The 27,125-nt window shown below is 39.4% G+C and overlaps 4 protein-coding genes across 5 annotated transcripts in view; 1 reads left to right on the top strand and 3 right to left on the bottom strand.

Moving 5' to 3' along the window:
• The first annotated feature begins 190 nt into the window (after positions 1-190).
• Positions 191-3,448, top strand: LOC134826613 (potassium voltage-gated channel subfamily C member 3-like). Its single transcript, XM_063839066.1, has 6 exons — positions 191-419; positions 772-945; positions 1,143-1,715; positions 1,896-2,073; positions 2,255-2,329; positions 2,656-3,448. The coding sequence occupies exons 1-6, from the start codon at positions 364-366 to the stop codon at positions 3,190-3,192; spliced, it is 1,593 nt and encodes a 530-aa protein (XP_063695136.1). The 5' UTR covers positions 191-363; the 3' UTR covers positions 3,193-3,448.
• Positions 3,449-5,052: 1,604 nt separating this feature from the next.
• On the bottom strand, positions 5,053-6,644 carry LOC134811382 (uncharacterized). Its single transcript, XM_063818176.1, has 2 exons — positions 6,383-6,644; positions 5,053-6,182 (listed from the first exon to the last, which is right to left on the bottom strand). The coding sequence occupies exons 1-2, from the start codon at positions 6,481-6,483 to the stop codon at positions 5,279-5,281; spliced, it is 1,005 nt and encodes a 334-aa protein (XP_063674246.1). The 5' UTR covers positions 6,484-6,644; the 3' UTR covers positions 5,053-5,278.
• A 4,994-nt stretch (positions 6,645-11,638) lies between these two features.
• Positions 11,639-16,046, bottom strand: LOC134811390 (uncharacterized). The gene is made up of 9 exons (XM_063818183.1): positions 15,900-16,046; positions 14,650-14,765; positions 14,254-14,352; positions 13,831-13,913; positions 13,517-13,679; positions 13,133-13,336; positions 12,754-12,996; positions 12,351-12,624; positions 11,639-12,015 (listed from the first exon to the last, which is right to left on the bottom strand). Exons 1-9 carry the CDS (start codon positions 15,985-15,987, stop codon positions 11,819-11,821), a joined length of 1,467 nt encoding a protein of 488 aa, XP_063674253.1. The 5' UTR covers positions 15,988-16,046; the 3' UTR covers positions 11,639-11,818.
• Positions 16,047-19,289: 3,243 nt separating this feature from the next.
• LOC134811576 (alpha-aminoadipic semialdehyde synthase, mitochondrial-like) overlaps positions 19,290-27,125 on the bottom strand; it is a 70,712-nt gene continuing 62,876 nt past the window's right edge. For both annotated transcript variants that reach the window (XM_063818543.1, XM_063818542.1), the window contains 8 exons: positions 24,853-25,026; positions 24,606-24,681; positions 24,249-24,355; positions 23,910-24,048; positions 21,101-21,213; positions 20,679-20,838; positions 20,375-20,483; positions 19,290-20,219 (listed from right to left, as the gene is read on the bottom strand). In XM_063818543.1, the coding sequence (XP_063674613.1) occupies positions 20,098-20,219; positions 20,375-20,483; positions 20,679-20,838; positions 21,101-21,213; positions 23,910-24,048; positions 24,249-24,355; positions 24,606-24,681; positions 24,853-25,026 (1,000 nt within the window). In that variant the 3' untranslated portion in view covers positions 19,290-20,097. The remainder of the gene's footprint in view (positions 20,220-20,374; positions 20,484-20,678; positions 20,839-21,100; positions 21,214-23,909; positions 24,049-24,248; positions 24,356-24,605; positions 24,682-24,852; positions 25,027-27,125) is intronic.

Here is a 27,125-nt window from a genome sequence, read left to right as displayed (position 1 = left end):
CATTGAGCTCATAACCCCACACTAAATCGTCTTACTGCTATTGAGAGTAGGAAGCCACAATCTTCTGTCATTATTGTTACCCAGCCAATCTAATTTTGTTGATGCTATGCACGATGTAGTCCGTAACCCGTTATTGCTTTATTATTGAATTATCGAAATTTCAAAATGTGTGTCTTTGATACACTTTCCTAAAGTTTCTGATCAAAAATAGTACGCCGTTTGTATTGTGTCACACAATTCACTGCTGACTCGCACATAGTTACTTAAGTTTTATCAGTTGTATTAATTATATTTACTGTGTTTCTATAACCCTCTCCAGTTACGAGCAAGTTGTTTTTTATTGCAACTGTACTTTAGTAAGCTATGAATGTTGGGGCAAGGAGTGTAACGCAGTCGAATGCTGCAACGGATTCCAACTTGTGAGTTGTTCAGTTGTTACCATGGGTATTTGTTGTTTAATGAGTATTTATGCACCCTAGCTATATTTTGTAGCACTCGAATGATGCCTAGTGTCTGCAACTAACCTTGTTTCCATGGTTACCTGCCACTGTCTGCAACTAACCTTGTTTCCATGGTTACCTGCCAGTGTCTGCAACTAACCTTGTTTCCATGGTTACCTGCCAGTGTCTGCAACTAACCTTGTTTCCATGGTTACCCGCCAGTGTCTGCAACTAACCTTGTTTCCATGGTTACCTGCCACTGTCTGCAACTAACCTTGTTTCCATGGTTACCTGCCAGTGTCTGCAACTAACCTTGTTTCCATGGTTACAGGTCAGGCCACGCCCGAGCCCCAAAGAACTCTCCTTTACTTTGTGTGAATGTGAGCGGGGGAGTGTTCTACATCCACACATCTGACCTAGCCCTCCATCCTGACTCTCTCCTGGCTCAACCTGAAAAACTCGAACAACACTTCGAGCACGCTCTCAACTCTTATTTTTTTGACAGGTTATCTTTCATTTTGTTAAACAGGATTAGACAGGAGTAACAATTATAATTACTATATCAAAATCAATATCAATCTAAATAGTAGATTTTTCAATTTCCCACAGAGTTTTGTCACAGTTCTCCTTGTAATTTTACAACTCAGCCCGTTTTATTTTTGCTACATATCCCCGTATTCATAATATCTACTTCAATCGTAGGAACCGTCATGTGTTCGAGTACATAGCGACATTTTACCAAACTGGAAAGCTATCTTTCCCCGGCGAGCTTGACAAAGCATTGGTCGAGAGAGAGCTGGAGTATTTCGGACTGCAACCGGTTGAAGTGGAGAATATTGCTAAAGTGGAAAAGGTGGTGACGATGAGAAAAACACTCAAGTCTCGTATACATCTCTTTCTTGCCGATCCTAGCAGCTCAAACTATGCTGCAGCTTGGGCAGCTATGGACATAGCTTTCATCATGATATCAATTATCTGCTTCATACTGGAAACGGAGCCAGGCTACCAGGAAGCATTTCAAAACCCGGGACACAGCTGGTTCCTCATGCTGCAGTGGGTGGAAATGGTTGTGGCTGTCTTCTTCACTATAGACTTCATTATGAGGGGCTGCACCTGGCCTTCCTTTAGAAAGTTCCTGTCCAGTTCCCAGAACATTATAGACCTCCTTTCCCTCCTCCCTTTCTACGCACAGCTCTGCCTCTCCCAATACATGATCCTTAACTTCGGGAAGATATTGAGAGTTCTCAGGATATTCAGAGTCATCAAACTATTCAAGTGAGTTGAAAATGATAAACTTTTGAATTCGAGATATGGGATCAGTTACAAGTAACTTATATCTGTATTTGCTATGAACATATGACCAGCCATGGAATTTGGAAAAGGTGCACTTTTCTAGCGGCTGTGGTCCGACAGCATTTCTGACAGCCTTTCTGATAGCATACCAAATATTTACAGGTACTTTGCAGATATCTTTCTCATCATAGCATTTGTCTGCAACGCTTGGCAGGAAATAATCCTCATCGCCATGCTAACGGGAATTCTTCTCATTCTCTTCGGCTCGCTGATATATTTTGCAGAATACGACCCACAATCTAAAATAAGGGAACACCCACCCGTCTACTCTATAATGCAGGTTAACACTGTCTGACAAGGATTATTATAACTACAAAAAAGTTTCGATTAAAAACATTTATTTTATAATCTTTTACTTCTACATAAAGTTAAAAACGTTTGATTTGACCGAAAACACACAAAAATACACATAATATTTAAAACACACCAATTATTATGACACCCTGATACGGTTATTGCAGGGATTATGGTGGAGTATGGTAACTATAACCACGGTTGGATACGGGGATGTTTGCCCGGAGACCTTAACTGGACGAGTGAGTTTTCAACTTTTAAATTCCTTCTTGAATTAAAAAGATGGGGAAACCTATTCTCTGGACGGGCTCTTGAGTATGAAAAGAGCATTGCTTAATATTTGCTTGTGGCAACAATAATCGTACCAGTCATTTAGCTGATTTGAAGTAATGATAAAGATTAATTTATCTTGTATGACTTACCATGATATGACTTAAACATATTGCTGAGAACATGGTATGGATTTATAATTCATTGTTCGATCTTTAGATTGAAAATCTGCTTCTTGATTTCACTCGGGTAGATCGAGATGTTCAAACTTTTTCTAATTCTAAACCTCTCCCGTCAGTTTTTTGGCTCTATCCTGGTGATAATATCAATGGTGGTACTGACATTGCCAATGACAGTGGTGATATCTAAGTTTAACAGAGCGTATGAACACGAATCCAGACAAACGGAGAAACTGGTGCTACTAGATGGTCCCCCCGAGAGAGAACAAACTACTCCTACGGGAATCAGAAAAGGAGGACCTGATCAATTGTTAAAAATCCCCACAGCATCACACTACCCACACAACTGTTCCCAGGCTCATGTTGCTAAGCCTTCCCCTAATACTCTCAAAGTTCCTGCTAAAACCATCCGACGACCTTCTTCTAATGGTTCCCGTCACAATAGTGATGAACAATGTTCTCAAGAGAAGGTCACAGCTGGCTGTACTGAGCGAAGTCCTTGTGAATTAGACTCAACCTTGAGCAGTGCAGTCAGAAACTGTCATTGTATTTGCAAATGTCACGACAACTTTAGTGACAAATACCTTACGTTGCTCAAAACTGATGGCAATGGCAAATGTGAGTTGGATATGAAGCAGAAAGACCAATTTTCATGAACGCAAATATTTCTTTCCAAGTGTGGCTGAGAACATACACCGACTTTACCTACATATGTTTCTGCTGTTTTCAGCCATCCCTAGCTCTTTTCAATAAGAGGGGAAATATGGATGTATCACAAATGAAAGCCGACCGGATTGAAAGTTTCCGGGAAACATTTTATTGACAATTTGACTAAATAAGTGATTAACGTAATATCTCTAGTTTTTAATGTAATATAACAAACATTGTCCATTGATATTTTCTGTTTTCTTCTGCAAGTTTTTTTCTTCTCGTGTTCATTGGACCTGTTCTGTTTAAAATCAGGTTCTCGTGTTAACAACATGGAGCTACACGAACAGAAGTTTGAGGTTGTAAACTACCCCCTGAATGGATCAAAAGCTCTAAGAGAGCTCCCGTTCTACCCAGAGACTGTTGAGTATACTACACCAAAAGGACACGCAATATCTCCACAGGAAACTGTCAGAGACCTTGGAGTGTATGTTAGCAGCACTAGGTCATGGGGTCCTCACATTGAGAAAACAGTTCAAGGAGCTAGAAAAATGGCGGCTTGGACATTGAGTGCCTTTAGAGACCGGTCACAAAAAGTCATGCTGACTTTATACAAAAGCATGGTTCGCTCCAAGCTAGAGTACTGCTGTCCAGTCTGAAACCCTACAAAAGTCACAGAGATACAAAAGCTGGAGACTGTACAGAGATCCTTTACTAGAAAGATATCTGGCTGCCGTGATCTCCAGTACTGGGACAGGCTGAAGAAGCTTAAGTTGATGTCCCTTCAGAGGCGGAGAGAGCGTTATTCTATTATTCATGTATGGAAAATTCTTAATGAACATGCTCCGAACGATACGGGCTTCGAGTTCAAGTCTCATCAAAGGCATGGTATTAAGGCAGAGATCCCAGCCATGAACAAAAACGCACAGTTGTCGGTAAGAACAGATTACGACAACAGCTTTAGAGTTAGAGCAGCTCAGCTCTTCAACGTGCTCCCATCGGAGCTCCGGAGTATCACATTGCTAGACAGTTTCAAAGTTGGTCTAGGCAGATTTATGGAACAGTACACAGACACACCACCGGTTCCGGGCTACACTCCGACAAACGATAACTCAATGCTGAGCTGGAGGAGGACGCACTCGATGCAGTTGTCCTGAGCACGCCCTGCCAAACTCACCAAAACGTACCAAAACGTACGTACCAATAGCAGGTCTATCTGGATTAAAGGCACGCCATCCAGGTAATTAAACCGAAGGATATAATTTGCAATAAATGCCCCAAAACATATATGTCACAGATAATGACATATTTTATGTAAAACCTATTTTACTGCGCGCGCGAAAACATTTTCAAGTAAAAATGTATCAAAAACATTACCTGGATTGATAGCAATGCCCAGCCGGTCGGCCGCGCGCGGAAATTTATCGCATTCATTCTCACTTCGTCAACAACATTCATCAAAATACATTCATTCTTATATTATTAATATTCTATCCTTATTCGATAATCGATTCCCATTGCATCATGCATGATTGATAAAACTTGTTGAATTGCGTTATGGTTGAATATGTAGATTGTAGATGGTTTGCAGATCATCAATTTGTGAGCTGTATTTGTTCCTAAAGAAGGAAAATGTATATCTACGATCGGGATCAGGGATGTACTTAAAACAGCCCTCGCAGAAAGACACGCTTGAATATTGATGCAGCTGTGTACTGCTGAGATAATAGTTGAGTGATTTATAATATTTGCACGCTAGTCGGCTTGTTAGAAGTAAAACAAAACACATCAAAATCAAGCAGACATCTTGCAGAAAATGTTTAATTCAATACGTCAATGCAATGAGTAGACATTAATTCTATAAGAAACTATAGAAACTATAAATACAATAGCCCGCAAGTAAAATGTCAACAGTGAACAGAAACTCGTTTCGCTCGACGGAAGTTTTATCCGTCATCCATCCATATAAGGAACATTCGTTTAGCGAGGTTCGATTAAAACGATGGTTTTTGCGTAATAAGACAATAAGACAAAGCATATTGTAGTGGAAAATCAGACATGTTCAAAAACATTGTTAAACATGACCAGAAGATTTTATAAAAATGTGTTGAGATCTTTCCTGAAGTCTGGTTTCTGATCAGCACTGTTTCTATTTCTATTAATGGAGGGAGTGTCCGTCAAGAAGTTGTGAGCAGAATGACTGTTCCAAGTATTTTCTCTAGACTGAAGTCTTGACGATGACCTAGAACGAGAGCTGGTACCAATCTGGCGACTCTGTCGAGACTCGGTAAGTCGAGAGTAAGGTATCTCAAACTGAGGTCCAGTGTCTGTCACAGTCTCTCTCCTTGAGCTGTTGTCCTCATCAGACGACACGCTGCATATCTCATAGTCCGGCTCAATGTCTCTTATAGAGTCGTGCACGTCTGACAGATCAATCATGCTGGTAGAGTGGAAGTGTGTGTCCCGCTGCCAGGCTACCTGGGCCTGACGGTACGCTCGAGCAGCCCTGGCACTTGTGGGACGTGGTCTGCGAGAGTTAGTGACGAGGATATACTCATTGTTACAGTCACAGTTACTCTCTCTGTGACCACTGTCTGACACCAGGCTGACACAGCTCCCGAAACCCAGAGACTCGCTGTACCGCAGCTGGTCCGGGGCCGGGGGTGCAGCTTGTGATCGCTTCCAAACCGTTACTTTCCTGATAAATTCTACATCTGTCCAGTCTTTTACTTCTTCGTTTGTAATCACGTTGAAATTAGGCTGGTGGAAGAGTTTGAGTAGAGATTCAACTAAAGTGCTGAGGTCGAAAGTGTGAGGTCTCCACACTTGCAGACAATCCAAATAGACCTCGCCATACTCGTTGATATTGGGGTGTAGGATGTAAGAACAAGATATTACTATCGGTGGGGAGCGAGGGTAGTTATCGGAGGCTCTTATCGTAAACTCGTAGAGAGACCCCTGGTACAAACCCGACTTAGGGTTCACTTTTATCTTAAACCTGGGGAGATACCAGTGTCAACTATCACCCTTACTTCATATATATGTAGTTTGTGCAAATCCGACATTCGCCAAATGTCTGTACTATTTTATGACCATGTGATCAAAATATTGACACATGGTAATCTCACTTCGCGAAATGTTTAATACAAAACTGGACAAAATCGGAGTTAGGAAATGAATTGAAGTAAAAAAACTGACCTCAGGAGGTCGTCGTCGTACCAAGAAACAGCCAACTGACCGTCAGTTAACTGACAGCAGGTCCTGGCCAACTGTCGCAGTTCTCTTTGGAACACTGACATTTGATGTTCCTATAATGGGCTCGTGGTGTTTACTGCATTTTTATTCAAAAGGGAAATATAATATCCAATACTACTACTATGTGGAGTTTGATATCTAGTCACCTATTGTTAAAACAATAGTATTCTTCGCTTTCACTTGTCAGATAAGATATTAAATGGTATTAACCATGAGATTCGAAACTTGATGCTAGAAATACAGCGAGTGATCGAATCAACCCTCAAAGATAAAGTTAATCTGAATGATTTGTCTTTAAGTGCTGAAAAATGCTTATGTTTTCAGTTTAGTATAAGTGTCGATCGTGCCTGCATCCTTAATCGCTGTATATTTGCCCACTGCTCATATAACAACTATAGCAACTATAACAACTGTATAATAACAACTATCCCATTCGACCGATCTGTGTACAAACGAACTTGTATGTTTCACACACACAACGATAAGCATACAATGCAAGCACGAATACATTATCTTTCACGTACACATTGCTTGTGGTAGTTTTCAGAATTCAGTCCCTAAATATGAGAAAGTAGAAACTGACAATCACGTCAACAGAGTGTACTCCCGTCTCCCAAGTATGAAGTAGAAGCCGATCTAACCTATTCGTAAGAATTATAAAGCCTAAACATGACAGAATCCCTAAAAAAGAAGGCAGCCGCACTTTAGCGAGAAAAACATTTCAAAATATGGCAAGCAAAGAGCACGCAGTTGTAGCCGCGAACATAGTGCTTGTTGATTGCACATTTTAGCTAAGATACAGCTAAGCTTAAGACATAAAAGTTAGACATAATGTTATATTATGTCTAACTTTTCAGACTCCATATTCCCGTAATATGAAGAAATTACATAATATCTTCTAGAATATGTACTTCACAACATACTGTCCTTCATTATAGATAACACACAGAGCATGATACCTGAATAAAGGTCTGATGATAGATAAGAATGGCGGGAAAGCAAAAGAACCAGGTTTTACTTTTGGGATTGGAACCTACCTACCAGTACCACGCTGTCATGAAACACTTAAATAATCCCTGAAATTCAATACAGTCATGTCAGGCCATTCTTATAAAGTGCTAGGGGTAAGTGTTCGGGCGTCATTTTACAGCAACTTGTGAGATAAAAACAAGTAAACTCCCGTTGTACCACGTTTTGTGAATTGCTTTATTAATGCTTTTTGCTGTGACGTTCATTTCCTCTTTAGTGCACTCATCATTTAACTAACATCATTTAACGTTGTAAGATTTTATTTTGCGGCTGTACTCTACCTCGGTGGAATCATATAAGCAAGCGTACCGTAAATATGTAAGGTAGTATTTATAACATGTGCTCCCGGTACTTTCCTCGTTTTTTAAATTATACTAATCTGATCGTATTCCCAAAAAACAGAATGGGAATATTTGGAAACTATACACTAGTGAACGGAACACGCATCCACAATGAAACAGCGACTGATGTTATAATGAACTACACATGTGGAGGAATATTCCTCGTTGCAGCGGTAGTGGGTGTTCTTGTCAACACTTATCTGATCTACTACTACAAGAAGAGGGAGACCTCAAATCGGACCTCCTGGTCGCACAGGTTCTATTTCCGGCTGGCGATAGCTTACTTGGTTTACATGATAATAAGAGCTGTGCCAACTACTTGCAGACTGCTGGATCCTAACTACTCCCCCGACCCGTCTGATCCCTCAAAGTGGCCCCAAGAACTCCTGGAGGTGCTGAACATTGCATGCTACATTGACGGGGCCGTGATCACGACTCTTGTAGCGGTTATCGTGATGGTCCAGTACAAGAACATACACGACCCTGGCTGGATTATTCTAAACAATTCGAGAAAGCTTTGAAAGCCTGTCGTCATTGCTATTAGCTCGCTCTACTTGGCTGCTTTCACCACTGCACTGGTTCTACTCCTGACTTATCTAGCAGAAGATGGCATCCATATTCCCGATAAAATTTGGCATATCTACAAACTACTGTTCGAGGTTCCACTCCTGATCATCACAGCTGTAGCACCCTGTGTCTACGTGGTAACCAGAGTAAAGTTTAGACTTCTGGAGATGCAACTAGATGTGAACACCAGAGATAAGATAAGGAGAGAGTTCAGATTGGTCCATATCATGATGGTGTGGAATGTTGTGTGGTTCCTGGCTACCAGTCACCTACCTCGTCCTGCTTTACTTTTATACTGATGACAAGTTCCACTACTCCCCGGCGGATCATTACATTATCTTTATTTGTTGCAACATGGAGCCCACTATACAAGCTGTATTTGTCGCATGTGCTATTTTCTTCAACGACAAAGGATTACGGGACTCTGTATTCGGGAGAATGACAATTCAAGGTTATGAAAGAATCAACAGTGAATGAAATTAGGTACTCTATCATTAATTGTTATCATCAGCAACTGTGCAAATAAACTACAATCGATGGTGCACTTTATACTATCCAAAATGTCTCCTTCTATTCTCAATTCTGATGGTGTTAGTCCGAAATTACACAGTTTCCTGTAAATCCGGAAATTTGGCAGAATTAACGAAAAAGTCCTATTTATTTCAACTCTTTGACACTAATTACTCTGTAAGTTTAGATTCTTGTATTTTGAACGAGTACTTAAAATGTACTTAAATGTAACTGTGCTAAACTTATTCGACACTAAATATATTATTGTCTATTTTAAGTAACTACACATTTTATTAACAATGAATTTTTGTTGGTTTTATTTGTACTCTTAAAGTAGCTGGAAATCCGGACGTCCGGGGGAGGGGGTGGTTTACAAAAATTCGGACACACCCGGACATCTTAGATGTCAATAAATGTCCATAAATGACTGGACTAATAAGTTGATGTCACATCTATCTGCAAATCTTCAGATTGAGATACTCTTGAAACATGAACATTGCACAGACCTTTACTTCCCAAAGGTATCAATAAATGATTTTCGATTGGAGACAATTTTTTACCGTGGGGAAGACCCAGGATCGAGCGCTACGCCCATATTCAATATTGACCCAATGACGTAACTGACCCTTTGCTTCTGAAGGTCGTAGAGACTACAAAATAGGCTTAAACGAAGACATGACACATATGCATGTTTATATTAAAGTCACTTTTGTGACGGTACTTATATAGAAGTTATTGATCAACATATGGCTTAAAGTTAAAATCCTTTTCGATAAATTCACCAAATACCATTTTGGTCGTGGCGCTTACCCCCCAGTTCCATAGCGGATATTATGCCAAATTATTAGACGGAGATCGTCAACTAATATTTCTTCGGATATTTCTCCGGTTTGCAGTTCCAAAACCTTATCCGGAGACCATCTACGGTAATTTTGTTGATTCTCACAGATGGAGCAAAGTGCAAAGAAACTGCCACAAACTGCTACAATCTCCGAGAAATTCCCGGAGAGCTTCATCTCCGTCTAATACAGTAGACGGAGCCGGAGAATCATCACCGTAGAAATGGACCTCCGTCTAATAATTTGGCATAATATCCGCTATGGAACTGGGGAGTAAGCCCATTCTAGTTCTACTAACTTTTAATAGGATCGTGATAGAGTCTTCGGATAGAGTGCAAAAGAACCGCAATTGGCATATTTATATACGATTTACGAAGAAATATATCATATATGCCTTAAAGTGCTCACTTTTTCAGTTATTGGCGAAACACTGATTTTCGGTTCCAGAAATCATGCATAAATATAGCCATAGGTATTTGGTAAATTGGGCTATTAAGGTCCTAGAGTTATTTTAAAATGGGTGCAGATTTTGCAGAATGGCCATTTTGAATTGTCTCTACGACCTTCAGAAATTAAGGGTCAGTTATGTGTCCAACCGAAAATCGTTTATTCATACAGGGTGGGCCAAAAGTCAGTACCCATACGTTGGCCTTTATAGCTCAGTCACTGAGTGCCCAATTTAAATACTTCTTTCTGGTATGACTTAGTACCACCACTGGTTCGAGGAATTTGTCAACTCGAAAAATATTCGCGTTCATTTTTTTCAAATGGAGGTTCATTTTCACATTTATTTGATAGTTTGGATAGTCGGATTAAGCTAAATGTTATTGAATTGTGTTTGGCCATTCGAATTACGTTTGTCCTGAAAGAATTAGAACTGTAGCTTCTCAGATGACCGAGATATGAAGCATAACGAGTTTATTCATTACGTGTGATCAGGTGATTGGTTTACCTAATCACGCGATAAGGTGCCCCCGTTAACTACCCCGTTAAACATTACGGGAATTGTTAAGGGTGCCCAATTAAGGTGTCGTGTCACGGTGTCACATAATCACCCAGTCAATATTGTTAACGAGATACATAAAATGCTTGATAACTTCGTCATTTCTAATCCGTTTTGCCTCATGTTTTCAGATCATATGCAACATTTGATAATCTACCGTCTCTGAAAAAATTAGGCGTTCAGCATGTTCAGAGAAAACAATATAGGTGTTTTAATATTGAATGGGCGTGGTCTAAAATATTCGAATTTTCAAATTTTGACGACGGAATCCTCGAACCAGTAAGTACAGTATGCCATCTGCAAAGCAACAGCTCTCAAATATAAAACACGGCGGAGCTATTAAGGCCAACGTTTGGGTACTGACTTTTGGCCCACCCTGTACCTTTAGCCTTAGGAAGGTCTGTGCATTAAGTTTTAAGAGTATCGGAAGATTTGCAGGTAGATATCATTAATTGACTGACTATATTGTAACTTGCCAACCAATTGAACCCGATCAGTATTAAATTTGAAGCACACGGAAATATCACACTTCCGTTTATTATTAAACCATCTTACTGCACCGTCGACAGTGAGCAGTAAGATGTGAATATTTCATATTCACATTTGTTTTATTTTATTCATAAGTCGTATATAATTATTAATATTGCCTTTGCGCCCCCACCCCCCCCCCCCCCCCCCAGCAAGTCGGCCTCGAACAGAACGCCTCCTACAATTTACATACTTAATTTCTCTAGCAAGAGATACAGAAATTGAAATCGGTGATCTACAGACTATTACAGAGTACAGAGTGCTATGCTCGATCGTGCAGTAGTAATCCACTTTCAGATTTATAGGGAATAAACATTAACAAAAGATTAAAATTATTCTATCTTTATAATAATATTTATAAGAGTAATCAAAACAAAATGAATTACATTCACATCAGACTTCAAACTTAATTTCAATTAAAACAACAGTATCGAACATTTTTCATCAAATTAAAAATAACTTCAAGTATCAAATAGGTTCCATCAAACCAAACTGCCAAGTGCCATTCCCTATGCATCATTAATCAAACTGAAATATATAAATATTCTATTATATGCAGACTTCAAAATTTTGGACCGGTATCCCACTGTTTTGAGTTTTCTGTAGCAGCTGCCACTCTAGGCGTAGCCCCATCTTTAGTCCATGCCTGTTTGTGAACATACCCAGGCTCCCAGATCTCTAGCTGTTCTTCTTTCTCCTTGGACTGGATCACGATATCTTCCAGCTCTTGTTGTGTTTGTGAGATCGTTTTTACTCTCGCTGTGCGGGGACAAACATTTGAATAACTAACAATTAAACATTAACAACAGCAACAGATTATAGATGTTCAGTGCCTTAAGACCCCCCCCGGCCCCCTTAAAGCACTCAACAGTACTTACTGGGCCGCGCTCAGCCTGTCATTCCGCCGAATCTCTATTCTATGTTTATGAACATGATAGCCTGAGGTCCCCAGGTAAAACAGTGCGGGTAATGGCAGTGTAGATTGAGTAAAGTGACGAAGGGAAATATAGTGCCTTTATAAATTATAACCTGTTTTAAAATAAATAAATAAATAAAATGTCTGAAAAAAGCAAGAAAAAGACAAAACAGTATACCTGCTCTTCGACAGAATGTGGAGTACGCTTTCTCGAGTTTTGGATCGAACAAGATCGGGAAGGGTTTCTGTCTAGATCGAAAATCAGGGTTAGGATCCAAAAAACGGGAGGGGTATTTCTTCTCCTGATATTCTCGTAATTTAAGACCCTGCGCATTGAAATAAGATTGATCTGAAGAGAGAGCAGAGGCAGGGCCTGGAGTTGGCTGCCTTCTTGCGGGGAGAAAGGCGGAGGAGTCCGAGTCAGAGTCAGAGTCAGAGTCCGTATCATCTGCCTGAAAATATTGGAGTGTTTTTCAGTGGGGCTTGATACGAGACTTCAGACTTGAGGTAAAAAGGAGTGGTATCATGATGTTATCATCTACAACACTCCATCCATCTTGTTACTTTGTTATTAGACTTACCGGAGGTTTGAAGCTAGTCCGCCTCGGAAGAGCAGCAGATACTGCTCGTCTACTCTGAGCAGAAGTGACCCTGTTCTGGTTACTCTGAGCAGAAGTGACCCTGTTCTGGCTGGTGAAGATTCCCTGAGGAGTTCCTGAGGTCCTCTCTCTGGTTGCACTTGTGCGCCTCTCTTGGCTTGAAGAGGTCGCCCTATTGGCGCTCGAATTTCTTCCTTGACTTGAAGCACTACTTTTGCGGCCTCCCTGTTATGGGTATTGGTAAAGTATATGAACTTTAAAGTTTAACTAAAAATAAAATAAATGATATCCTTCCAGGTATTTTCTGAAAGCAAAACAAAAAGGATAGCGGAAATATTCCCACTCACATGCCTATTATTACCTGGTTGTTAAGTGAGCTTCGAGACATGTTCCTAGTTAGAGAGCTCCAGGACATGTCCCTCTTTACACCAGATGAAGCCCTGTGATTTGCCTCCTTCTTAGTGTCCGTACTGTCCTTAACTTCCCCGTACAACATGGCTGGTTGTTTCTGTTGTAGTGTCACTCTCATCTTCTTCAGCTGGTATTCAGCGTCTCCTCGCGTCATCTTATAAGAAGGGGAGAGGTGTTATCAATCATTTTTTAGTAGTTATCAGTTAATTAAGATAGTATCACAGATACTATCTTACCAGAAGCTGACTGTTCGCTATAGTTCCTGACCAAACAAATGACTGATCGTGTTTGTGGCTGGCAACATGAAGTATTCCTAAAGTAATGACCCAGTTACCGGTCTGTTCTCTGGTATGGTTTCAGGCAGGTTGTTAATAGTGTATTGTTGAGTTGGTGGAACTCGGGAGGATGGGGCTGATTTTGCTCTTCTCTTGCTCGTCCTGTCGTTCATCATAGTCATCAGTTTGTTTATTTTGTGGTGGTAGAACTTGTCCGCTCTTCTGTGAGAGATAGGTTACTCAGTAACCCCTCCTATTCAGCAAATTCGTTCAATCAGGACTTGACTGGCAAACATTTGAAGAAGGAATTGAACTAAAAATTGTGAAGTACAATAAATATCAAAATTGTCAAAGTTAAACAGGTTAAACATACTCTCTGTGTATCCGTTCGATATCAGGCCGTCCAAACTGATCGGTGTGAACTGCTTCTTTTTCTTCAGGATCTATCTCTGTACTCTGAGCAAACTGTTGTCAATATCACAAGTATTTACTAGCTTGCATAATGCATAAAAGCAAAAGGATAGTCTACTGTAGATATGTTTAAATAGAAAATTTCAAAAATATGAAGAAGAAAGAACACGTTTTAATTGCTAAGTTATGCAGACAATACTCGGAACAGTGCAACCTCAGCCTTCACATATAAGTTAGCATTTAAAATTTTTAAAACGTACTTAATACTTAAATATTTAAAATTGACATAATTTAAAACGAGATCTAAGTGCCAAAAGCATTGAAAACAATGGATTATTGATACAAACGTGACCAAACAGTTTCTCAAAGATCTAGCCGTGCTTACTGGGATGTAGTGAACTGCTGAATTTGGCCGGAAGTTCCCTTTTGATGCTGATCTGAGGTCGGTAGTTGAAGGACGCTGACTCTGCCCCAGGTTCATTAACTGAAAATGTAAATCAAAGGGTTTTTAAATTGTAACACACTCAGATCACAGGTTTGTTATAATATTGCGCTATTTGTATTCTGTATCGAGAAATTACAAAAACTCGCTATAGATAAAAAGGTAAAAAGAGGATTTGTAATAATTTTTAAATAAAAGAAGCAGCATAAGTAAAATCTAGCGAGAACTGAAACGATACTCCAAAAGGTTAAAGGAGAAACTTCGTAAAAACTTAAAAGACCGTTCTTCATTCTAATTTACAAAATACCAGCAAATAAATAAAAGCCACATCTACATTACCTGGAATGTTCGCTGTTTCCGGACGTCCGTTACCTTGCTAGTTTTACAAGTTACCTCCAGGAAATGTTGGGTTATACTTTCCTCTAGCTTGTCTATCTGATGAGTTGCTCTCCTGCCTAGACAAGTCAGATAAGTCAAGAGGGACTAGTCAAGAAACACAGGTCAGTTTCATGAGTTAAACGTTTAGTTTTTACAATTAAAAAGGTCAAAACAGATAAACGGTGCATTACTCTAATCAAATCATAGAATCCAAAAATCTCGCTTTAAAAACGATAACAGGGGTTATAATTATATTAAATCACTGAATTGCCGGAAGAATTATGGGTAACAAAAGAGAAAAGACACTTGATACCTCTAACAACCGGTTTAAATTATGAAGCCACATTAAATTGTAGTAACACCCCACATCACACCTGGTAAACTGGTTCACTTAGCCGGGTATTCGACAGAGAAGTTAAAGCAGCAACTTTATGTCTTATCTGTATTAATATTGAACTCTAACGAAAGCCAAAAGAACTTATCAGCCGCGACGTTGGGACAAAATACACGCGGCCTGTCAGAGCCGAATGATAGGGTAGTTGAGCGGCTCTCGACGTTACCATAACAACAGCCTATATTTCAACATATCATTGCGGAAAAGTTAGAGGTACTTACATAAATGCTCCCTGGATGGATTAAAAGGGACGAGGATTTTATAAAACCGATTTGATTTAAGAGGAGGAGGAGGAAATTAGTTTATATTTAATTTGTCTGTATGTGTTGTTAGGTGTATGAGCTCAGCAGTAGCTCTGGTCATGACACTTAATTCCTAGGAGAGTAGTATGGAATATTGATAAAGATAGGGGGCACAGGTGGTGAAATGTAAAAACAGGTGTTGGCTGAGGTATTTAGCAAGTATGGACTCCAAACGTGGGGCCGACAATCGCAGAATTACAAGGGGGTTCGAACACAGAGGTGATAATTTGAGTCAATGCGGCAATTCCGAAATTGATGGCTGACTTTTAGTCAAAATGTTCGAATGGCACCAATTATAAATAGCACCAGTAAATTCACTGGAGTTGGAGCCATAAATTTCAGCAATCAATAATCGATGTTTATGCAATCTACAAGTACAACAAGTTCGAGTTGGCCCAATCATGGTGGTAAACTTTGACAGGGTCAATGGTGATGGCGATTGGTCGAATCTATATTCTATAATCTCAGCCTGCTACTGTTCATTCGTATTTCTACTATCAGCATTCAGCACATACCAGATCGACTGAGTTTGAAGAGTTCCCTTTGTAGCTTTTCCTCCTCTATCTCATTCTTTAGAGAAGTGTTAACATCTAACTCCTTCATCACACAGATATCTTGAGATTACCCCTCCTCCCTCTTTCTTCCTTTACTTTAGTGGTTCTCTATGTCTTTATTTTAGTTAGCTACGTTGAGACACACATATACAATATATATATTATATTCTATAATAATATTATATTGCCCTGAGAATTGGTATTGTTTTCTACATAATATCATGAAATTGAAACGGATCGTTTGCCCGCCAATTTGAGTGTATCTCTTTGTTTGAAATATAATCTATATACGGTATTTTAAATTAAAATAACTAGCTAGATTGGCAGAGAAATTGGAAAGTATGAATACATATTATGTAATATGTTAACAAAAAGCTACAAATGAGAAAGAAGGAAAAAAGCTAGGAAAGCATCTCAACAAACAGAAACTAAAAGTAAAAGCCGGGGAGACGTGTAGATAAATGTATGATGACCAAACTAATTAGTGATGTGTATATTATTAATTTACAAGGGGCAGTAGTAAATAGTGATGTCATGTGACGTTAGGACGGTAGCAGTACGTGCCACCTGCCAAGGTACACCAGGGTACCGTTACCTAGCAACAGGTTAAGCAGCTTAGTAACGCACTGCTAATTTATATTAGAAATAGTAATAGGACCGGATTGTAACACAAGGACAAGGAACCGTATATAATTATAATCTGGGGTAAATTGCTGGTGGGATGATTACGACCTTTTAATTTTAAAGTCACATGACCATTGACCACGCTTTTATAACCAATTGGAATGCAGAGCTAAATGTCACGTGCCACGTTTTAACCTATCAAAGAGCTGGTCTAGATGGCACGAGGGGTACCAAATACGATTACAGTAATCAGGAAACTAGTGGTAGTTAATGTGAAGTACAGTTCATAGAATCAGGCGATGAGTTTTTCAATAAGTAGGTGAAGCCGTAACCAGTAACACTTGAAGTATCGCAATTCAGGGAATTGGAACTTTCTTTTGTTCATTCTTTTGGTATTCACACAATGGCTCACTAATCAATAAGCTTTACCTTACAAGACATTTTTGTGGCGGACCAATTTGCGACGACCGAAATTTTGGCGGTCCGAAAATATGGCGAAATTGAACAAAAACCGTCACATTTCGGACGTCACAGAAAATAAGGGTATTTTTCATCATTTTGTTTTCCGACACAAAGGAAATTCAAAATTTTCTAAAAATCGGTAAAATCATGTTTAAACAAAATGAAACTTATAAATCGATTTCTTCATCTTCCTCTAAGGGGTCCGGCTCGACTCTTTCAGTTTCACTTATTGAGTTTGATATTAAATTGTTTATCTTGACTTAGTCTCTTATAAGACGTTTATGTTAGCACATAAATGTAATTTATTGTAAATTTAAAACGTATTACTTGACATTAAATTCATCATGGAATATTGTGTTTATTTGTCCCACCATCATATCACTAACTTTTCAAGAACAAAATGAATCGATGAAGCCACAATTATTGGAATAAGCTAAAAAATAATGCGACGGATTCTATTACGACGACCGAAATTTTGGCGGTCCGAAAATATGGCGAAATTTCGGGAAAACCGTCGCATTTCGTACGTTATGAAAATGTCTTGTAAGGTAGTCCTCTATTGGTTATATTCGATCTGGCCACGCTTAATTGTAGAGCGCGAGGATTAGGAATAAACCATGTAAACTGTAAACTGGTAGATAAAATCATTTCTCAATCCTCACGTCCAGAGAGAAGAAGAAAAAACAAATTCGAAATCACGTTTTTCAAAATATATATCGTGACAAATTTAGTTCAACAGTTAAAGCACAGTTTTTTGAAAAATAAAAAGTGCATGCAATTCCCCAAGTTTAAGAAAACTTGTGGTGATGGCTAAAATAAATTGAAGAATCTTATGGTATTTTAATTTACCTCAAACAAATGCACGTTCTGTGATATAACTGTTGATTTTAAAATAACATCCTCAAAATCAAACGATAAACTTGGTGATTTGCGGTAGAATAGAATAATCTCGACATAATAGAATAAGCATGACATAATATCTTGGTTTGACTGTATTTAACAAGCACTTGAGGAATGAAGATATGCTCAACAAATTCCAAGTTAATAATAATATCACCTGGTATTGGCTATGCCTATATCTGTGACCGGCCGAGAACAGGACAGAGGGACTAGTATAGGAAGGCATTATCAAATTAACCAGAGGGAAAACGAGGCATATATTTATAAATGGCTGCTCCGGCAGAGGAGTGCTTTATTAACAGAGGCTGTCTTTTAATCATATTTTTGATTTATCGTATACAATATGGTCTACCACTTAGTGTAATATGGTAAGCTGGTTGCAGCAGGGTTTAGGCAGGGTTTAGACAGTGTTCTTCGGCAACGGTAATTTTATAAACCTTACCCAACAAGCCACTCGAAGAACTGCCGCTAACGGGGCAAGCAAAACCTACCAGCACTGGGTCACGTGACATCACATGGCGAACCACGTGACACCGCGCGGCCCAGTCTGTCCAATAACCTAACTTAACTAGCTAACCTGGCTAACACGTGCCTTCCTCCGCAAAACCATCCATAATCTATTCCACTAATCTAATCTAATCTTATACTAATCCTAACGGTTACTTAACACTAATACTAGAATATTCTAAAAGATCTAAAAAGCCTAAACCCTGCTGCAACCAGCTTACCATATTACACTACACTCATAATATTGAAATGAAATAACTAAATAACATAAAAACCCTGATTTTTTTTCATAATTCACGTCGAGGGGGGATGCCCTCAGGTCTATTAAGTATTAGATAAAAGCGAACATTTTAAAAGTTCGAAGTCGTGTTCCAAATACAATCTACGAGCAAATTAAAGTTTCAGAAGCAAAAGTGAGAGAAAACTCGCTAGTTTTAGAAGATGTAATGAATTTAACCATCCTTAGCACAGTATTGAATGAAGAGGGCTGGAGGTGAGTATATTGTTACTACCTGATCTTTAGCGCTGAATATATTGAGTTTATCGTTACCATGACAACCCGAACTATTGCCTTACTTCCGACTCTGAGTGATAAGTTTCCTAAAGGGTATTGTAAACATGGTTACTGTTACCATGGTGATCAGCAACTATAACATCACAATTCTGCAGAATCAAGATCATGCAAACAACTGCCAAGCATGGTCATACTCATATTTTTATTTTCAGTTCGTTTTCAAGTCATTAGTGGCGTTCAGAATGTAGCTTAAGCTAGTTATAGTTTGGTCATGGATAGAGTGGGCATTCTTTCCGTACACCTTTTTGACTTTTGTATACTACACAAAGTAAAATACTGTGTTTGAAACAGAACTAAATTAGTAGTTCAACCCATTTCTTAGAAGGAAATTAGCAAATATCCAGCGGATTTTAATCATAATCTGCAAATATTAAATGGCGAAAAATTCTATTGAAAAGTTCTTCAAATATGTCCTGATTCTGATATAACGTATAGAAAAAGCGGTATAATAGGAAACATGTTAACAAATAAATTAATATAACCAAATATTTAAAATATTCACTAAAAGCAAAATTTACAACTATAGGGGTCATTCACATAATATTACGTAATCAGCCGAGGGGGGGGGGGGGGGAGGTTCCAAATGATTACGCTCGTGTAATTCTGACACAATAGCTATGTGTAAAACTGATTACGGAGGGGGAGGGGGGGGGGTAAAAATTGCCAAAAAATTGATTACGTAATATGTGAGCGACCCCATACTACTAATATAATAATGTTAGCTCAGTTAAATAAACTTTGTACATTCTGATACGAAAAAAATTGTTTTCGATCTAAATATAACTAAAGCCACTGCCTAACCAACGTTGATAATTATTTTAACGACAACAAAAGAATATTAGAAGCAAAGCTTGATGATATTCTTTTCGGATTGAAGACGTAAGTTTACAACGTTGACAAGGCTGTACGACCAAATACAACTATGACTAAAGTAACATAAAGCAAGTAAGTCCTAAAAATATAACCTATATTTTAAGTGTCCTAAGTAGGCCCTTTTTAGCTCTTCGATTAGCATGGTCAGTGGTCACTGTACGCAGGGGTTATTCAATTTCAGACAGGAATACAAATTTATAAACCCTTAGAAAAAACTCTCTATAAATCCTCAGATTCCACTTCGCGTCTCTCTGTGATTCCTTCAAGCTCTAGTTTCTTCAACATGGGTTTGTAGATCTCTTTAGTAAATGGTAAAACTAACCCTCTCTCCTTTATCTCACCTGGGAACAAACTTAAGTAAGTGAACTGTTTTTAGCTTCCAGAGGCTGTTATCAACGCTACCATGCAATAAATAAATGATATTCGATAAAAAATTAGTCCTACAATAGAATTGATGACTATGATGAATAAATCCTGGATTTTTCCTAAAACTGACCGTTCATTATCATCTCAGCAGCAATACCGACAGGAAGTCCGACAGTTTTACACATGGCGGTCCAACCTCCCTCCTCCCCGTAAACTACCATGTTACTTCTGTGTGTCTCCTGATATGGGGAGATATTTCAGAGATACTATCTACCAGGGTGAGAGGAACTGCTCTCTTCAACTTCAAGGTGGAAATATGGGTTCTCACCAGAAATGATTAAAAACACACTTGTGAGCAAATGAATGATTCGACAGTTTATCTAATTCAGGGCATTATCACTTGGATCCGAATATAATGACAAAACATCACTAACGCATTTGCCGCTCGGAAGTCTAACTCCGACAGAGTGGTTCATAATAATAACATCGGTCTCATCTTCAGGCAACATCAGGGAAGAGGATATCTTCTCCACCAGCGCATCCATTGGGTTGTCTATACCAGCTGGTATGTTGTCGTTATCTAACAATCCTAACCTAACAGGGATACAGATTATTGGAATGTTCACGGTCATTGGACCTCGAATCATGTTTGTGGGCTTAATTAGAATTCTAGAATAGTCATTCAAGTCAGCTTGGTTGACGATAGGAACAATAATTATATTGAATGAAGGAGGCAGAGGTAATTCACGATTAGAGGACGACGAATTTAATTAGTGAGTGGAAATCAACTCGGAAACTTACCAACTTTGAAAGAAAAAAAGAAAACTTACTTGTAATATACTTATAATGTACTTACTTGACGATTGTGGAGGCCCTGAACCTGTCACCGCTAAACAGAGTCAGAAGTTTCTTCTTACATTCTTGATGTGACATGGATCTGTTGCCTAGCAACTGCTTCGTTAAGTTTGCCTGAAATTATTGATGTTTAATGTGTTAGTATGATACAAGTCAATATAAAAAGTTTATTGCTGACTGGAAAGAAAGGATGTGTGTCAGTCAATCATAAAATAAACACAGAAATAAAGACATGAACAATGACACCTGACCATAATTTTAGACTTGAGATCAGATTAACCATAATTTCAGTGTGTTTATTTCAAATGTCGGCTAGTTTGATGAGACTAACATAAACGGAGTTTTAATTAGAAATACTGTTCCACTTGAGAGCTTAGGAAACTATAAATATAACATTAATCTTGTCAGAATTCTACTTCCTGTACCCACCGCATTCATCATTTTATCTTACAAAATATACAATATCCGAGCATTTTTTCGTACGGCTTTGCATGTACCCTCTCCGCCGTTGGGCAACGTCTGACCAGCATTTTAGAAAAATGTTCTTACAAATCTTTGATTTGCTATTCTTTGAGATTGATTTTCTCTGCATAATTTATTTTCTCTGTATAATATACTTAAAGCGGGGACAGGAGGTTCAGCTTAGGGCTGTGAATTCGTGGGCCCCGGTAAGGTTTTACCAATTTACCAGTTAGCCCCGTCATTCCTCGGTCCTGGTCAATCTCAATAACCCAATCGTGTCCGATACAGCGGGCGACGTTCCTCTGAACACTTTCAGTGGATTATAAATATACGTCACTTTCAGCGGATTATAAATATACGTCACTTTCAGCGGATTATATGTCAGTTATATGTCTGGGTTATATATAGATGTACATCGAGACATTCGAACTAATTGATTGCAGAGATCAAGCATATGTCATTTTGGAATAATTACGAGGCTGAAATAACACATGCCAAGGAGAATGATAGACAAATCGCAAAGGTTTTAAAATCCGTGCTGATAACTGGCCACTTTTCTATTTGGAAATTAGTTGTGTTTACCTCGCAAAACTGTCATTTCGTTTTATATAATTATAACTGACCAGTCGTTTTGCAAAAATGGAACAACACGTGTGTAAAGTTACACAGTCTTATCTGTGAAATTCTATATTACGGTAAACGCCCGTTTTTAAATCAATTATGTCTCTTAGGAGAAAAACACCGACATAGCCAGATTCCTGTTAGTTTCACATTACATTAAACTACGGGTTTTTATCACTTTCAGGCGCGATTCTATCGCCTCTTACAATTTTCTTTCTTTGATTCTCAGTTTTAGCCTCCCATGTTGTAATCTGTTCTTACAGATTGTAAATTATAAACCTTGCAGCCTCCCAAGACAATGTCTGTTCAAAGAAAGTCACTCGCAGAACTCTCAGCAGATCTAGAGGTCAAACACCTGCCATCACAACCAAAGGAAACCCCACTTCAAGACGCAGCGGACCTGCTAGACAGAATACAACTAGAAATTCCTGTAGCTCTAGCATTCCACAAGGTACTAGAGGGGTGTGAGGAGACCCCTTTGGTGGATCTGGGGACACTAGAGGGGGCGGGGAGGGTGTTTCTTAAAGACGAGGGACAGAGGATGGGCATGAAAGCGTTTAAAGTGTTGGGTGGTACATACGCAATACACAGGCTGGAGGTACGGGGGGATCTGAAGGAGGGGGACACAGTCACTACCTTTACAGACGGTAACCATGGTGCAGGACTCGCGTACGCCGCGCGGCACGCGGGGTACCGTGCGGTGATCTACGTGCCAAAACTGATGGTCAGAGCCAGACGGGAGAGAATAGAGCAGCAAGGAGCAGAAGTGGTGGAAGTGGACGGGGACTACGACACCACGGTGGCGGAGGTGATACGATCAGCGCAGGAAAAGGGATGGGTGCTAGTGGGTGACTCATCCTGGGAAGGGTACGAGCAAATACCACGTGACATCACCACCGCTTACAGCACCATATTCGCAGAGGCTCTGGACCAGATGAAGGAGCAGCACGGTATGGAGCCTACTCACGTGATCCTGCAGGCCGGGGTGGGAAGTTTCGCAGCGGGAGGTATCGCGTACTGTCTCTCCGAGCAACAACCCCCGCCTCGTTTCATTTGTGTTGAACCTACAGATGCGGACTGTATCCTAGAGAATTTCAGGGTTTCTGGGGATGGTACGTTGGCGTGTAAGGGCAAAACTGAGTCCGTATCAGCAGGACTTAACTGTGGTATTCCTGCTTACAAAACAGCCTGGCCCCTGTTGCGGGACCACTGCAGTGCGTACGTGGCCCTGGGAGACGGGTGGCCCGTTGCAGCGGTCAAAGAACTCTACCAGAAGGGAGTGACAGCAGGGGAATCTGGTTGCTGTGGTTACGCGGTTCTAATGGCTGCCAGGAACAACAGCCAACTTCGAGAGGATCTTAAGTTAGACGATGAGTCGGTAGTTCTAGTGGTTAACACAGAGGCAGCTACAGATCCGGAGCTGTATAACGAGATTGTTGGTGATAAAGTTGTTTGATATCCGAATGGACAGAGAGTATGATTATGGATTATATGTTTAGTATTCATGGGATTGTAAAATGTATCAAACTCAAATAAATTATCAATTCAATAACCATTTTTAGTCATCACGATGATATTTTATGTCTTATTGTATATATCAGCCGAATTCAGATATTGCATATTCACATATTAATCAAATTCGCTGAACTTGAAAAGTTAAAATGTTTTTTCATTCGTATCCTCATTATCCAGACGAAAATAAAGTATACAAATCGATAAAAACTAACCCAAGAATATCCCGAGAGATCCATTTTATCCGATTTGAAGAATCCTAGTTGAATGAGGGTATCCATGGCCATGGAGTATCCTTTATATCTTAAAGTCCCTCTTAATACCGTGTGTGCTGCCTCTATACCGTATGCTTCCCTGAAAAAGTAATAAAGATATTAGTAAAGGGGCAGGATCGTTAACATAATTCGTTAATATAAATATAAGCATAGAAATCCCGATGGGGGAGATGTATTCCAAATTTTATGAATTTATGTTCTCCTGACTTCATGACTCTATAACTTTCTCTTTAATTCAAATAACCATTTAATGAGTTTGGAGCCAAATATAAAACTCACTTGTAAATAGTGCTGTCCCTGTTTGGGTAACATTCCAGGTTGAAGCCAGGCATCACTTCAAACGGACGGGCACATTGCATCAAGGTACCAGACTCAACAACAACTTCCTGCAACATTGAACCCTTAACATTTGTTGATAAATTTTTGTGAATATTTTTAGGAGGCAGCTGTTTTCTCCTTCTCGTCGGCAAACAGTTTGTTTTTAATTTTAATTTCAGAACTTATATAAAAAATCAGCAAATAATACGAACTCTGGATCATCCTGAGCTGCGGATCATTTTGGAAAATAGGAATCAAATAATTACAGAGTCTCTTAGAAATTTTAGAATGATCAAGAAAAGAGACACTCGGACGAACCTTGCCATCTTTAAGATACTTGGCATCTGAGAGCGCGTTGGTAACCACACCCTTCGGGAACCACGTGAACTTGTACCTGGTCAATATTTTGTTAATTCTGGCAGTATTTTATATAAAGACATCATTCTCATTCATGTTGCTTTAAATTCGCCATGGATTTCCTAGAATTATTTGCCTTATCACCACCCCAAAAGTAATAGAGTATTTATACTCTAGTTTTATAAAACTAAATATTTAAAGAAGATACCTGAGTGGGTTATTGGTGAACTGAGGAGCGGGGAGACCTCCGCAGAACGACTCAAAACTCTCCACAGTTCCGTTATTTTGTTTTATGTCATCGAACAGGTTCATAGCCATCAAGTGGTCAATACCAGGGTCTAGTCCTATCTCGTTGAACAAAATGACGCCTTTCTGAGCTGCCCTGAAGTAAATCATGATGAGAGATTCAGAACTCCCAACATGGGTATGTGACATCTGGATGTTTTGAAAGATGAGTTTGCTCTTAATGAAACTAATTATATTATGTTTAAATACTTTCGTTTTCGGTAATATGATTGACAATCCTGAACGAATCATCCTTAGAACAGACCATACAAATCATCAGATCAACAACCATCTTGTAAATATAGATTTATAATATACACAGTCAAGATAACAACTATATGAGACCTCTTGAAGTAATCTTATCAGGTGTTGCACATGGGAGCATGGGGCACTGATACCAACAGCTCAACGTATATTTTAATGAACATGATGATTGACGCAGTTCCACCCAACTGGCCTGTCTGATTTCTAGTTATAGAACGGTACAAGGATGAAGGTTAACATAAAGACTAGCCCCCTGATTAATCAGTTCTATTTCTCGTTTGAACAAAGCTGCCCTCCCTCCAGGGACTGCTCTCATCTCGCAAATTAAAACATTGGTAGATAAGAGAACAGAGCCCTCGATTGAGAGGACCAAGCAGCAGCCCCAACACGACAATAAGACAAACGTATAACCTGTCACGTGACTTGTAACCGGTCACGTGATCTTTACATCACGTGAGATCAGGACAAGTTCTAAGGGGAAGAGAGAAGGAATGGTAGGTTGTAAGGTTGTGCTTGATGAAGATTGGTAGTTGGTGGTTGCATAATGTCAGTAACTTTACAGTGGATCCAGTTGACTTATGTCTCCGTTTCAAAGTAGCGGATAATCATTCTTAAAATATTTCCTCGCTGTTAACCGTTAACGTTATCTTGATATTACTGATTACGGTTGACGCCAAATATTTGGAGCTCATCTCCTGCTCCTCATGACCTAAAGTTACTATTTATCCTATTTATATTGGCTGATGATACAGTCGTACGGTCAACTAGATTTCCCAGGCCGCAGCTGGAGGTATTCAGTACTTCGGACAAAATCGGCAATCCCAGCTGGTGGTCGAGTAGTAACACAACTCTACCGAGGGATTGGGTATCTTTCAAAATAGTGTATCATGATAATATTCACTTAGTTCAGAACATCAGGAAACTAACACCATTAAAGAAATCACTGATGCGCCAACAAAAATTATCCATTTAAACATAATTTATCTAACTCAGTGACTCTGTCAAGAGCCGTGTGCTCTCGTATTAAAACCACCTGGCGTACAAACACGACGCATCTCTTTTATTAATGAAGTGCCACTTTTTGGCGTAGACTTGTGAAACTATCCAGTTTACTAGGATTGTTCTGTTGTTTACCCCTTATTGAATTCGAATAATGTGAACGGATTGCCGACTTTCAGTCCTCGTCGACAGGTAGCGAACTCGAGGGCTGTTTCCTCATTTGTTTTATCAGACAATGTGTACTTTATTTCCTCCGGCAGCCGCAGAGTCAAACCGCACTGAAGCTTAATCATACGTAACTGTTGACCGATATAAGGTCAAGGGCCTACTTGTACCGTGTTTGTTCCTATTGGTGCTGATTTAAGAAATATTAACTTATTAACAGAACGAGATATCTTTCTGCCTCAGTTTCTGTCCGTAAAATAAAATCGTGTGTAGCAATCTGTCACAACGTACACGTGATGGTAGAGTTCGATTATTAGGGGGCGAAATAGAGGATACAGGTCATTATTCAGAGCATTGTTTTTTGTTTGTTATTTTTAGATCGACAGTTCGCGATCGTCCATCTGTTTCTAATCTTTCTGCACGACTGAAGTTAATTTAAGTTGAAGTCAGGCCAAATCTACTCACTAGCATTCAAGGTGGATTGTTTGCTTTTGATACGTTGAGCGACGAAATTCTTAAAGCACAAGTTACAAATACAACCGATAACCAATTGGTAAACCACCAAAGATCTACAGAGCATATTCATGATGATGAGAATTATCTGAAATTATCATGAAGGAAGTGTCATATCTGATCGGCATTTCCTTCATTGAAGCATTTACTCTGAGGCCACCCTCAGAATGGTGAACTACACCGTGAGACACCACCTTATTGCTTTCTGTTTGCAGACTAGCTAGGTTTATGCAGCTCTTCGATCAGTGCAGAGCT

The sequence above is a fragment of the Bolinopsis microptera genome, chromosome 2 (assembly GCF_026151205.1).
Source record: "Bolinopsis microptera isolate Bmic1 chromosome 2, MBARI_Bmic_1.0, whole genome shotgun sequence".
NCBI lineage: Eukaryota > Metazoa > Ctenophora > Tentaculata > Lobata > Bolinopsidae > Bolinopsis > Bolinopsis microptera.
Note: the sequence above shows the minus strand (reverse complement) of the source record. Positions and strands in the feature narration are given on the sequence as shown.

Bases quoted from the DNA above. Each gene is read 5' to 3' on its own strand.
- LOC134826613 (XM_063839066.1), top strand. From the start codon at position 364: ATGAATGTTGGGGCAAGGAGTGTAACGCAGTCGAATGCTGCAACGGAT. The intron at 420-771 runs GTGAGTTGTTCA...CCATGGTTACAG, and splicing joins GCTGCAACGGATTCCAACTT to GTCAGGCCACGCCCGAGCCC. The intron at 2,330-2,655 runs GTGAGTTTTCAA...CTCTCCCGTCAG, and splicing joins CGGAGACCTTAACTGGACGA to TTTTTTGGCTCTATCCTGGT.
- LOC134811382 (XM_063818176.1), bottom strand. From the start codon at position 6,483: ATGTCAGTGTTCCAAAGAGAACTGCGACAGTTGGCCAGGACCTGCTGT. The intron at 6,183-6,382 runs GTCAGTTTTTTT...GTATCTCCCCAG, and splicing joins TACGACGACGACCTCCTGAG to GTTTAAGATAAAAGTGAACC.
- LOC134811390 (XM_063818183.1), bottom strand. From the start codon at position 15,987: ATGAAGGAGTTAGATGTTAACACTTCTCTAAAGAATGAGATAGAGGAG. The intron at 14,353-14,649 runs GTAATGTAGATG...TTACATTTTCAG, and splicing joins GGAAACAGCGAACATTCCAG to TTAATGAACCTGGGGCAGAG. The intron at 13,337-13,516 runs GTAACTGGGTCA...CCTTCTTATAAG, and splicing joins CCATACCAGAGAACAGACCG to ATGACGCGAGGAGACGCTGA.